General features: G+C 35.5%; 3 protein-coding genes across 6 annotated transcripts; all 3 read left to right on the plus strand.

Annotated features, from left to right (window-relative positions):
- Window positions 1-442: 442 nt before the first annotated feature.
- On the plus strand, window positions 443-3417 carry LOC125214480 (mitochondrial inner membrane protease subunit 2). Of its 3 annotated transcripts, none has more exons than XM_048115527.1 (6): window positions 443-550; window positions 982-1044; window positions 1203-1455; window positions 1535-1607; window positions 2604-2766; window positions 3133-3417. In XM_048115527.1, the coding sequence occupies exons 3-6, from the start codon at window positions 1290-1292 to the stop codon at window positions 3241-3243; spliced, it is 513 nt and encodes a 170-aa protein (XP_047971484.1). In that variant the 5' UTR covers window positions 443-550; window positions 982-1044; window positions 1203-1289; the 3' UTR covers window positions 3244-3417. The 3 variants fall into 3 exon arrangements, with proteins under 3 accessions (XP_047971484.1, XP_047971483.1, XP_047971485.1); XM_048115526.1 differs by having other exon boundaries at window positions 982-1040; XM_048115528.1 differs by lacking the exons at window positions 443-550; window positions 982-1044 and adding an exon at window positions 1050-1101.
- A 403-nt stretch (window positions 3418-3820) lies between these two features.
- LOC125214479 (putative pre-16S rRNA nuclease) lies at window positions 3821-6117 on the plus strand. Of its 2 annotated transcripts, XM_048115524.1 has the most exons (8): window positions 3821-3979; window positions 4121-4194; window positions 4299-4447; window positions 4558-4615; window positions 4987-5055; window positions 5154-5249; window positions 5373-5462; window positions 5725-6117. In XM_048115524.1, the coding sequence occupies exons 3-8, from the start codon at window positions 4299-4301 to the stop codon at window positions 5800-5802; spliced, it is 540 nt and encodes a 179-aa protein (XP_047971481.1). In that variant the 5' UTR covers window positions 3821-3979; window positions 4121-4194; the 3' UTR covers window positions 5803-6117. The 2 variants fall into 2 exon arrangements, with proteins under 2 accessions (XP_047971481.1, XP_047971482.1); XM_048115525.1 differs by lacking the exon at window positions 4121-4194 and having other exon boundaries at window positions 3849-3979.
- A 3245-nt stretch (window positions 6118-9362) lies between these two features.
- On the plus strand, window positions 9363-13335 carry LOC125214476. The gene is made up of 4 exons (XM_048115521.1): window positions 9363-9973; window positions 10913-11065; window positions 11185-11859; window positions 12116-13335. The coding sequence occupies exons 1-4, from the start codon at window positions 9620-9622 to the stop codon at window positions 13133-13135; spliced, it is 2202 nt and encodes a 733-aa protein (XP_047971478.1). The 5' UTR covers window positions 9363-9619; the 3' UTR covers window positions 13136-13335.
- The last annotated feature ends 276 nt before the right edge of the window (window positions 13336-13611 follow it).

The following is a 13611-nucleotide window of genomic DNA, read 5'->3' on the forward strand; positions in this document are numbered from 1 at the left end:
CATCTTTGTGAGCATCGGAATCAATGTGTTTAAAAATATACAGCTGTTGTGAGGACTTGATTGAATGAATTATAGTTCGGTTTGTGCTTTGGATTCCAAACTAATCCTCTCTACTAATAACATTATAACTTACACTTTTGTTTGAGAGGTTGGGTTTGTAATCTTATTGTTTTCTCTTTTCCGAGTGAACTTTGTTGCATTGTTCGTGGCGTTAGGTTGCATCCCTCGTGCTTGTGTTTTTTTAATAAATTCCGATTAAAAAAATTATTTGTATGAGCAAAACAAGTTAGCATTACATATCATTTTTTAACCTTATTCGAATATCAGAAAAAAATAAAAATCAAGAACATCACTTGCTCTTTTATTATGAGTATTTATTTGATCTCGTATTTTCTTTTAGTAATAATATTTTAATATTAGAATTTAATTTAATCTTTATCAGTTAACATAAACCCGCGGCTCAAACTGAGTGCCCTAGCCGTGCCGCCGCTCAATCAGCCGTAGTTGCGCCGCCTTCAACCTCTCCTGGAGACATCCTGTAGTTTTGGAGGTGAATTTTGTTCCTGAAAACCAACAATTGAATAGAGTGATGAAAACTGCGCTGTGATCAATATGTTGTAAAATTTCCTAATTTCTGGAATATGAATCAAATCATGGATGAAAGTTTTACAGAGCTGTTGTATTGATGGCGCACTGAAATTCCTTTTCAATTTGCAAAAAAATTAGTTTTAGGAACTTATTAGTGGTTTTGCTGAAACTAGATGATTGATTCCAGGCTTGTGAATTTTTAGTTGCTAAGGAAATGCTTCAAGAGAAATGAGTTTGATATTTGCAGTTTTGTGTCTCTGAATGAGGTGTTTGCAAAATATTCTATTTGCTGATACAGTATTTGTCAAAATTTTCGGACTGTATGCTACCATTTGTCTTAGTATCTAGCTCTAATAGTCATTAATTTCGGTGATTGTGCAAAAACTGATACAGATGAAGTACTTGAAGCCATTGAAATTGTAACGAGGCCGTTTGCTTGGCTTGGATTGGATGTAGGTGATAAGTACCCCTCTCTGTTTCTTATGCTTATAAAATAACTGCATCGCCCTTAAGGTTAAGGACGTGCTTGTGTAGTTTAATTGCTAGCTCTTAAGTTTAATTTTTAACATATCTAAACACCTTGACTTTGCCCTAATTGAAACCTCTAATCTCAGGATTTTTCATACTTGAAGTCATCCCCAAACCAAACATCTCTCATCGGTTCAGCTGCCGTCTTGGGCAGCCGTTGCTGAATTCGAATTATGTCTCCTAAAATATTTCTATTGGATTTAGCCAAAAAATATTTCACCGCAGGTATAGTTTGCCTCACGATTTCCGACCGATATGCTAGCTTTACTGCTGTTCGTGGTTCGTCCATGTCTCCGACTTTCAATCCCCATACTGACAGTACTACCGGAATTTCATTTGGTAAAATTTCTAATTCATTTTTCGTAAATGTCCCTTCATCTCCCCTCAATTTGGGGCTTGATTGTGTGTTTGCTTGCAGATGACTACGTATTGGTTGAGAAATTCTGCCTTATCAAGTACAAGTTCACACGTGGCGATGTCGTCGTTTTTCGGTAATTTTTTGTTTCTCGAGCGACATTATCATATTGTTTGATGCTCTTGTTTCAAATATACAGGTGTTATTATTTGGGAAATGTTGATAAACAATATTTGTGCTGTTGAATTAATTCTTGGATTCGTAACATAGTTTCGTTAGAGCTAAACATCGGTTTGGTGTTATCTGTTTCGAGAGGCATTATAGCTTATATAAATTGCTGTAATTTGATGCAACACTTTGAATCAGTAGAGTTTGATAAAGGTTTTTAATCGGTTTTTTGATCTGACTGCTGCTAATGTGTTCAGTACAATGCCATCTATGGTTCCTTCGAATACACCTCAATTACTTCATATGGAAAAGACATAAAGTTTTCCTCTTGAGCCTTTTTGTTGTCGTTGTAGGGGTTAGTACCCCTACTCGTGATTTTCCATTTGTTCTAGTGCAGTTGTCAGCCCAGCATTGCACTTGTTCATGTGATGAAGTGTTAAATTTCAATCAGATTCTTAGAGTTACTGATGCAGGATAGATTCAATCATAACACTAATGGATCTTTCTATGTCGTACAAGTATTTAATGATACATGCCTGATTAAGCTACTTTCAGAAACTTAGAAAATTTATTATGTTATCTTGTATTCAATGTATTGCTTGCAAGAAATTGGTGGTGTGGTTGCTTAAATGTTGACTGTGGACATATTACAGAGCTCAAGATTTAGCTTGTGTCTAAAATCCCATTAACTTGCATCTTGTCATTAAGAATGAGCTTTTTGGTTGATGACGCGCTGTATCCTAAATAGTTGTGCATTATTTCATTCATATCACATAAGTCAATTGTCCATCTCTGACTGAAAGGCAGTTCAAAGAGCCCCATTGATTAAGTTGGCTTAAAATGACTAAGATTTACATTTACTGTGAAGTAGTAGTACAATATGCTAATTTTTAAGACTATCTTTCTTCTATTTTCACTTATGAGATGCCATGATGAGTTCGTATGTGTGTGTTTCTCTTTACAGTTCCCCAAGTAATTATAAGGAGAAAAACATAAAAAGAATCGTTGGCTTGCCAGGTGACTGGATTGATCTCCCTTCACTTGACACTGTGAGGGTTCCTGAAGGGCATTGTTGGGTTGTTGGGGATAACTCAGCTTGTAGCCTTGACTCAAGATCTTTTGGCCTGGTATGGTGCTCGATATTTGTTATAAAAACATATTTATATTTGTGTGTGTGTGCAAGTCGGTTTAGGAAGAATTAAGTCACAAGAATGTCCCAGAAAGTGTTAACTACAGAATTTTGACCATCTTGGTATCTTGCTTTCTACCCTGTTAATGGGTGATTAACATTATATTTTCGATTAGTTAAGATATGTGCAGTGTTGATTTCAGACTTGCGTACATATGCGTATTTGTGTCCAAGCCTGGTATCCAGTGGCATCGTTGGTGTTTGGTTGTGTTTAGAATCGTGTATGATAGTTTGACGGGCTTTTGCCCCGTGAGATGGTTTGCCACGAAACTCTTAACTTCCGTCTCCCTAAATGTTGTGGCAGATTCCTCTGGGTTTGATTTGCGGGCGCGTCACGCATACGGTCTGGCCTCCTCACAGAATTGGTGGAGTTAATAGCAGAACCCAAGCATTGCCAGTTCATGCTGAAGAATAAACTTTTCTTTTATTATTTCTTTATTTAACAAGAGAGGCTCTGATTCATTTATTGATACTAGTATTCTTCTGAATTTTCAGGATAAGTCTCATTTGTTTCATTCATTGTGAATTGGGAAATATACTTTGTTATGGCATTGAATACTTAACTACTAACATTAAGTTTTTTTTTTCATCATGATATTGCAGTGGATCTCATTATAATATAAGTTTATATATTGATTGTTTTTGTTCAAATTGATTAGGTAAACCTATGCAAAATATATACCATATTGTTTTAAAAGTTAACGGAGATAATATTTTCTGAAAAATGTTAAAAAATAGATACCCTGTTGTTTTTAAAAGTTTCTTTAGTTTCATTCCAATATATTTAAAAAATGTTATTGACTTATTGGCATTTTTTTTTATATTTATACTAATAAATTAACTTTAACTTTTAGGAATTTTATAAAATAAATATGACAATCTTATTTTATAAATATCAAAATCAAGTAAATATATAAAAGTAATATAAAATAACACCTAAAATGCATCGAAACAAATTAATGCTACCTGGTGTGGTGTGAAATTGTGATTTAAAATTTTTTCTTTAAAATAAAATTTTAATTTATAAACCCAAAATAAGCTCTCACACTGAGAGTGCCCTAGCCGCCGTGCCGCCTCATCGCTGACCAGCCTACTGCTGCCGTAGTCACGCCGCGCCGCCTTCACTCTCTCCCGGCGACATCCGATACACTGTAATCTATCTATATCATGAAATAATAGAAGAAAGTTTATGCCGCTTTGAAATTCCTTATTCAATTTGCAGAAATTTAGTTTTTTCTTATTAGTGGTTTTACTGAAATTTGATGGTTGAATACATGCTTGTGAATTTGCAGAAATTTAGGAAGATCTCGTTGATGATTTATGCCTTGCAAAGTTTGATATTTGCAGTTTTGAGTATCTGATTGAGGTGAATGTGTGTTTGCAAAATATCTCATTTAACTGTGTTTACCCATTTTTTAGTATCCTGCTCTAATAGGCTTAATGTGGCTGATTGTGCAAAAACTGATACAGATGAAGTACTTGAAGCCACTGAAATTGTATCAAGAATTTTTAAAGTCAAGTGAGGTCAAACCAGGCCGTTTGCTTGGCTTGGATGTAGGTGATAAGTACATCGGCCTCTCTGTTTCTGATGCTAATAACGTAACAGCATCGCCCTTAAGGTTAATGCTCCAGTTTGTCTGTTTCACAATTTCCCCCTAAAAAGGACTCATAAGTTGTTTGCAAATATGCACATTCCAATTTATGTGATGTGGATTTTGTTTGCCTGCAGTGTCCTAGTACGTAAAAGAACAAATATCGACCTGATATCTACCGATTTCCAGACTTTGGTGAGCATTCTATATATTCTTGATTGAGCATTCATTCATTTGGACTCTTGATTGATATAGATTAAATAAAATGCTAAACTTTTGCTTCTACAACAGAATTCCCAGTTGTGATTTGCAACCATGGCATATTGAAAATAGTAATTTTAACATGTATGTGACGTTTGTGGAAGCTTGACTCTATGATACGCCGGCATCTTCTTGCTACTTTATGCCCCTTTATGTGATTCACTGTTAGAGTTGTTTTCGTGTTTCTCAACTTTTTGCCATGAAATGATTGGCGTAGTTATGTCTCCTTTGTATACTCAACTGATGATTCACATGGCGGTATATATTTTGTTTGTTGTTTATTTGTGTATTCACTATTCATGCAGATTTCCGGACTTTCCCTGGAAGGCTTTGTCATTGGCTATCCTTTCGACAGGCATAAGAGCAACCCAGATGTGTGTTGCCCTCATCTCGCACATCATGCTTACCTTATTTTTTTCACTCACTTCAATATTCCATTTCATTCTGAGTTTCAAATATGCAAATTATGCAGGCAGTGCAAGTGAAGCTTTTTATCGATGATCTCAATAAAACAGGGAAGTTTGAAGATTTAAAGTACACATTCTGGGATGAGTGCTTTACATCAAAGGTGAAAGCTTCTTGTTTCTGCTTTATTTTTGGTTAGTCACTGATAAAGGGTAGTAATTTTTTTCGTGATTTGAGAAAATACTCATTTGCATAAGCTGAACCATTTAATTAATGAATGTTTCAGAATGTTGAGTTTCTCGTGAAGCCTTTGACATTGCATCCAGTACAACTCAAGACAATTATGGACAAATTTGCTGCTGTAGGAATCCTTCAGGTATCAATCCAATCCCCCCTTTCCGGTTTTTAGTTACACAGGGTATGTTGCTTGAACTGGATCATGCATTTCCACTGCATAGATTTCATATGAATATTCTCGTAAAAAATAGTCATATCACCTTCCTTGCAAATTCTTATCTATAAGTATTTGAAAGACAAGGGCATGAAAGTCATGTCTCAGAAGTCGGGGTCTAAATCAAGAAACAGAAAATATTCGTAGGAGCTGTCTGTCGTAGTGAATAGTTTTTTATCTCTGGCAGGGTTACCTGGATTTTGCTAGCAGAAGTCGAGGTCTAAATCAAGAAACTGAAACTTTGCTTGATGAAAAAATTGACTGATGATCTCGACTCATGAACACTATAGAGTGGGAAAATCATACAATTTTTAGCACGTGGAGTGTTTTAATATCCACGTCTCTGTTACTATTCCGAGTGAAATAACACATCAGCGTCCGACACCATATGGTTATCATACCTGTCCGTCGTTCTTTTTATCACGCGATGAAACGAGCCCTATGTGTATGTATGACTCTACGGAGTCTTGTGGTTTGCAGACCATTGTATTTTCAGACATATATTGTTACTCACAAATCATGGTGTGATTTATCTATGTTGTTTGGTTTGCATTAATGAAATGTTCACTTGTTTGTGAAACTGTGGCATCTCTGGACAATAATTACTTCAAATGTTTGATTTGTGAATGCAATTCCACATTTAGATTAGTCCCAAGTGAGCCACAATAACTGACTGTAAGCACTTTGACTTAATTCATTTGTCAAGCTAATGCACATAATAGTCATAGCTCATGACTTAAATAGGCTTCAAACTTCAAAGTAGTAATAGTATCTCAAAAAAATATTCAACTTCATTTCTCTATCTTGGGTGGGCTTTAGTTTTGTTCTGGTTTCAAATGATGGCAATTACTATTCGACATGACCTCAGTATTTAGCTGAATGATTATTTAATGAATTAGGAGGCTGTAATACATACTTACACTCAATATCTAACTTCACTTTATTGAAATTTTATGTTGCAAAAATTGGATAGTGATAAGTCGTGCAGAATGACATCACATCTTGGAGCCTTATTTACAGAATTTATAATAAAATGGAAGCTTAATTTATGGATATTCAAATTACCTTTTTGACCAAAAAGCCATGATAGAAAATCCACCGCATAATATATTTTCTTTACAAAGTGCATGCTGCTGACGATGTGATAGTGATAAGTGTAAGGGATATCATTACCATAAGCTTTCTCAGAATTTGTTATTTTACATGAACTTAAAATTTAATTGCAAAACTAAAACCGAGTTTATAGAAAATTCACTGCACATGAAGCTTGAACTTAAAAATTATGTAAAATAACAAATATAACAAAAGTATAAGGATGAATAAACCTATTCATAATTCTATTGGTCACTCAAAAAGCAGCCAACATTAATTAACCAAAATATTTTAATACTTTGAAAGTTAGGAGTAGTAGTGCCAGCTATTAAACGCGGATTTTATGTGCATAATAGTATAACATTAATATATGAAATTAATAACAAAAGTATTTTTTTTAAAAAAAAATAGCAGAACACGACGAAAGAAAAGGCGTTGCGGAAAGCGACATATCGCACGGCTCATTTCCCCCCAAAACAATGATATATCCATTGTTTTATATGCTGATTATTTTAATTGTCTACAATATATAATTATGTCCGAATTTGTTTGCTACCAATAATTTCCACGAGTCATGATTTTGAAATATAATGTCTTCAATGTAACATGGGTTAGCTTAAAATTATAAATTATTTTCTATTTTTGATTGATTACACTAAAATTTAAGGTAATATAGGAATCGAAATGTAAGTGCGTCCCCACATAAAAAAAGTTGGTGCAAATAAATACTCCTATATTCACAACCACTCCAATTAATATGAATAGTAGTATTTAATGTCAACATTTCTTGGTTTAATTTTCTTGGACCGACCTATATCACTGATGAATAATAAACTTTTTTGTTTGTAACAATAATTCTTGTGGACTAAGTGCTCATTCAAAGTTAATTAGTTTTAATATGTGAATTCAGGTTCATTTACAAGGCCACATCTTTATTTCAAATTCATTCTTCTAATTAATGGGCACAACTAGACACATACTAATTTTTAACAAAATTTCAAATACTCCACATCTTCAAAATTTAATAATTAACAAAAAAAAATTCAAACAAAATATATCAACAATGGAAGAATATATTACAACCTTCTTTTTTGGAAAATTAAGTCAAAAATCCACATTGGATGCTTGTATATTATCATATATATCGATCTGTGAGTACTATAATTCAGACACCCACATTTATTAATTTAAATCCATTATCAATATGAGATTAATTTATTTAGTTTTTGGCCATGCCAGGTCTCTTTCTTTCCTTGTCATTTTATTGGTTGGATTGGAGCAATTAATAGACAAAATAATGACAAACAAAAAGGATTTTCCACTTTCCAATGCTTGGGGTAGATGTCAAATGCATGCTGAAGAAAAATTATACTAATATTATATTTTTACCTAAATTCTGTTATACAAATTTTTGTGATTGCAAGCAATCTATATACATAAATTTTATTTCATTGGCATTAATGATCATATCCCCACCTTCCCACCATTTCAAGCAATATATTCATTCATAAATAGAGAGAGTTTTGCATGAAAAAGTCAATTGTCTAATTTTCAAGTCACAATATTCATTATAAGCAAAACTAGCACCTAGGTAGCTAATAATTGGGTATTTTGAGTTATCAGTTTGCTTCCCCCATTGAAAGCTCAACCTATTTCTCATAAATTAAATGAAGAAATGATGTACTAACTCTATAGAAATAGGTTTGAGATTATTCTTGGAAGGGAAGACAATGTACTAATACTATTATTTTAGCTTTATATCATGGCTTTAATAATTATGATTTCATAGTGTTTTATGATCTTAGCTTTAGCATTTTTTTTGTTTATGCCCTTTACATTAATTAATTCTTCAAAAAATATCCCCAACTTTTCAAATTGCTTTATTTTTTCCCGGTAAAAGTGATCCAATAGATATCTATTACGATGCTAAACCCATCATAAAGTATAGTAATAAGTAAAATTAATTATAAATCTGGTACGTTAATAAGTAGAGAGTACCTATTTGGTAATTTGAATTTTACTATTTTTAACTATTGCAAAAAAAACATCAAAATTATATTTTTTGCAAAATTTAGAAAGAAAAATACTAATATACTAGTACTTTTTTTTGTACTTAAAGGTTTGAAAGTTGTGTCGATATTATAAAGTGGTTTTAAGGTGGAGGTTTAATTTTTAAACCGTCCCTAAGATTATTTATATATAGAAATATTATTATATTAGTTCATCTAGAAACCCTTTTGTAGTTCACAATTTCATGCAACTTTAACTTCAAGAAAAATATTAAATTGCATCATAAATGTGGGTGTACCAAAAATATACTCCATACTAGTATTTTCGAGCAAAAATAGTACTCCTATTGCTTGCATTTTCGAGCAATAAATAGAACCGACTAAAAATTTCTTAAGTAACATAAAATAAAAAGGCAATTTGCATATGAATCCCATATTAAACACTATTCCCTTTTCACTCGTGGTCATGCTACAAATGATTAATAATCTGAAAAATGACGCCATCACAATGAATATTGACAATTGCATTTGTTGGATTTACATATTATTTGAATACTACTAGTACTAAATTTTATTTTTATTTAATTTTATATCTTTGAAAAACAAAGATTATCCAAACTATCTCATCAAACCAACTAATCCATCTTGAAAATCCAGATTTTCAAGAAATTCTGCAATTAAGTCAACTCTCTCTCTCTAAAATACATACTCTCTCTCTCTACAGGCATGCTGCTGTGCTGTTATTACTATCTTTGAAGGCCAGCAAAATAACGGCATATTCACTCTCCCATCTTCTCCATTTTCAAACGCATTTTCACACAAATCCTCCAAATTGGATAAAAACAAGCCATTATTTCGTTAATCTGCATTTCCCAGATGAAAAACAACCCATCTAACTCCCCCCACGCTTTCCCCTTCAACCAAATTCCTCCCCTTTCTCCATAAAAATCCAATCTTTCCGCCAATTTCAACCCTAATCCGATGGTTGCGGCGAAGATAATGAGGTGGAGGCCATGGCCGCCTCTAATTTCGAGGAAATTCGAGGTCAGGCTCCGCGTCGGGAGCCTAGAGTGCGGGGATTGGGCGCAGGACAAAGATAATTGTAATGGTGGGCTCGCGGTTGAGATCAGGTGGAAAGGGCACAAGCTTTCGCTGGGCTCCTTCAGGAGGAGTGTGAGGAGGAATTGCACTCGGGAGGAGACGGTGAAGAGGGTCGATGAGCCAAACGGCGCCGTTTTGGTGGAGTGGGATGAAGAGTTTCGGAATGTTTGTAGCCTTTCTGGGCATAAGGAGAATGTGTTTCATCCTTGGGAGATCAGCTTCAGTGTTTTGCAAGTGAGTTACTTTTTTCCCCCTTTCTTCAATTCAAGATTTTTAGGTTTCTGATTTGTGTTCTTGAATTTCTTTGGGATTTTTTTTGGAGATGATTCTGTTTCCCTCAATTAGTCAATTGCCCTTTTCTTTTTAGGTTGTGAGAAAGAGGGAATCAGGATATTGTTTGATATATTGACAATCTGATAAAAAATGTATTTTTTATAGGTTATCTAAGTCTGTAGTTGTAGCATTATCCCTGTATGGTTATGATTTTCCCCCAAATTCCTCAGATTTGTGAGGATTGCCTTGAGTGATTCAGCTTTAAGTCTAGTTGGAGGATAATCATAACTTAGATGAGTTTTTTTCAATAAAAATTCAAAACAGACATATGTATAGATTCTGGTTCTAGCATCATCTATGGAGCCCTTTCGTTGCTTCATATTCGTGTATATTTGCTGAATGAGCGACAATTCACTAACTAAATCCTCTGAGTGATGTTTTTCTATGTGATTATGAGCTGTTACCTGTTTTGGTGGGATCTACAATCTTAGTATGAGTTTTCCTGTTTGTTGTTTAAAAGTTGAGTTGTTGATTCAAGTTGGTTGTTTTCTGTCTTTAACTCCTATCATCTATCAAAAACGATGAGGGTTGAACGTCTTAACAGATCGGGTACCTGAATCTTTCAAGTCAATGAAGGTGAAAGTGATTATGAGAATCAATGTTTTTTTCCCTAAATATAGACTTAGACTACTCACCAGTTACCAATAGCAAAGAATAATGTTTTCAATTTCTATCCTGCCCATTTCTGCAATCAAAGTCTTGATTCTCAATGTTGTTAAAAGTTTAGGTTTTACAATTTTCTACCTTCTAGGAACCCTTAGGAATTTTTTGTTGGCTTGGCTGATTATGATAACCAAAAAAAAAAAAAAACTGTGCTTTATAACTTTTGCTTTGCGTCAGGGCCTGACTCAAGGGGCGAAGAACAAGATATCAATTGTCGGTTCAGCGTCCTTGAACCTTGCTGAATATGCTTCCAAGACTGAGGAGCACTTTGAAGTCAAGATTCCTTTAACTGTTTCCGGCATTCTGGTTGAGAGTCGTCCTATGCTCTCTGTAAGTAGCTGTACTAATTATGTTAGGACCATAAAAATGTCTGCATTGTTTCTTCTCTTGATTAACTTTTTTGTTCGTTGCACACATTAGTGACGTCAAATCTTTCACCTGTCTTGCAGTTGTCATTCAGCTTTCTGGAGCTTATTGACGTGCAGGAAGCAGCAGTTGTGGTGCCAAGTGCAGTAATGTCTCCTCCGTCTCCTTCAGTATCTGGAGAAACTTGTGCTACAGAGAAAGACGAGGTTTCTGCTCTTAAAGCCGGTCTGAGGAAGGTAAAAATATTCACAGAGTTCGTTTCGACTCATAAGGCTAAGAAGGCTTGCCGAGAGGAGGAAGGTAGTGAAGATACCAAGAGTGAGGAGGGTGAATATGCTTACTCTTTCGACTCAGATTCACTTGATGAATATGATGAAGGGGAACCTAATGAAACGAAGGAGGATTCTTCAGTTAGGAAATCATTTAGCTATGGTACATTGGCTTTTGCCAACTACGCAGGTGTATCGTGTTATTCAAGTGATAGAATCAATAATGAGGATTTGATTTACTACAGCCACCGACGGAAATCAGATGTTGGTTGCTCTCATGTAGAGGATATAGCATCAAACATCCCCGAGCCGGCATCATTTCAGAACTCCAAACGTAGTATTTTGCCGTGGAGAAAGAGGAAACTGAGTTTCAGATCTCCTAAAGCTAAAGGAGAACCGTTACTTAAGAAGTCTTATGGAGAAGAAGGAGGCGATGATATAGACTTTGACCGCAGACAGCTCAGTTCTGATGAAGGGGCCTCATTGGGGGTAAGAAATCCAATATTTCCCTGATACCTTAACAAAAGTTATAAGAAGGCAACGACAACAAAAGTTCTTCGCTTTTTTTTATGTACAACTAAAATATGATAATAGGATCTTCTGTTCTTCCTGTTTTGATTATCCGCAATTCTGCTTATGATTGAAAGACCAACCAAAGCAAGATTTTACGCTATACAATCTGTCTTTGGCATTCTTGATTACAAAATTTTCAGGAGAAGTAACAATCATATCCATTATTTTGCAGTGGCATAGAACTGATGAAGAGTCGAATACGAATCGGACATCAGTTTCTGAGTTTGGTGATGATAGTTTTGCTGTTGGCACGTGGGAGCAGAAAGAAATAACAAGCCGGGATGGTCATCTGAAGATCCAAACAGAAGTATTCTTTGCTTCAATAGATCAAAGAAGCGAAAGGGCTGCAGGACAAAGCGCTTGCACTGCACTAGTTGCTGTTATCGCTGATTGGTTGCACAACAGTCACAACCTCATGCCCATCAAGTCACAGTTCGACACATTAATCAGAGACGGCTCTCTGGAATGGAGAAACCTCTGTGAGAAGGAAACGTACAGGGAGAGGTTCCCTGACAAGCACTTTGATTTGGAGACGGTCATCCAAGCTCAAATCCGCCGTCTCTGTGTTGTTCCCGGGAAGTCATTCGTCGGATTCTTCCACCCCGAGGAGGGGGATTTCGATTTTCTACATGGCGCTATGTCGTTTGACAGTATTTGGGATGAGATCACTGCCTGTTCAGCAAGCAATGGCGAGGCCCCTATTTTCATCGTCAGCTGGAACGATCACTTCTTCATCCTCAAAGTCGACAGCGATGCTTACTACATCATCGACACATTAGGGGAGCGACTGCACGAGGGGTGCAACCAGGCTTATATACTGAAATTCGACACGAACACCACTATCTTCAAACTGCCAGATACTAGTCAATCATCACAAGAAAAACCTGTTTCCGAGCAACTTGTGAACTCCGAAGAAAGTGCCCCAGTGACAGTAGACACAGGGGAAGACCACGGACAGGAAGAGGGCGTCGTTTGTCAAGGTAAAGAGTCGTGCAAAGAATACATAAAGAGTTTCTTGGCAGCGATCCCGATCAGGGAACTGCAGGCGGATATGAAGAAAGGCTTGCCCCTTTCGACACTTCTCCATCACCGGCTGCAGATAGAGTTTCACTTCACTCAGGCGGAGGAGCAGTTGGCGTCCTCGTCTCCTGCAATGGAAGTCGCGACGTGCGCTACCCAAGAAGTCTGCTAGAAAACTGGTAAACTGTGATTATGGCTAACTTTATTTTTCCTTTTTAGAAGCTTAGTTTTGGGATGAATTTGGCAGCAAAAGAGCATCCATTTCACCATCTTTGGTCTAGCATGTATAAGTGTAACCATCTTTCTTGTAAAATCAAGTGTTTCCACAACTTAATTTGGTTAAGCTAATGTAGCCTTTTTTGTAGTGCCTAATTATGGGTTATACTTTAGTTTTGTGACTTTTTATGATGGAAGGTGTGACATCTTTTTCATTTTATAGTTAGGTATCTAATCTTGTGGCTTTATTTGACAGAATTTGGTGTGATCATGAATTGTTGGACAAGCTTTAGTGCAAATTATACCACATGATAGTATTGGGGCATAGTAATGAGTGGGATAAAGGGAAGGAATTGGGGTATGATTGAATGATGGGCCTAAGCCTCAACAAAATTATAAAGGTCTGGTTTATTTAAAAAGGTTGTTGGGAAA

This window comes from Salvia hispanica, chromosome 3, assembly GCF_023119035.1.
Source record: "Salvia hispanica cultivar TCC Black 2014 chromosome 3, UniMelb_Shisp_WGS_1.0, whole genome shotgun sequence".
Classification (NCBI taxonomy): domain Eukaryota; kingdom Viridiplantae; phylum Streptophyta; class Magnoliopsida; order Lamiales; family Lamiaceae; genus Salvia; species Salvia hispanica.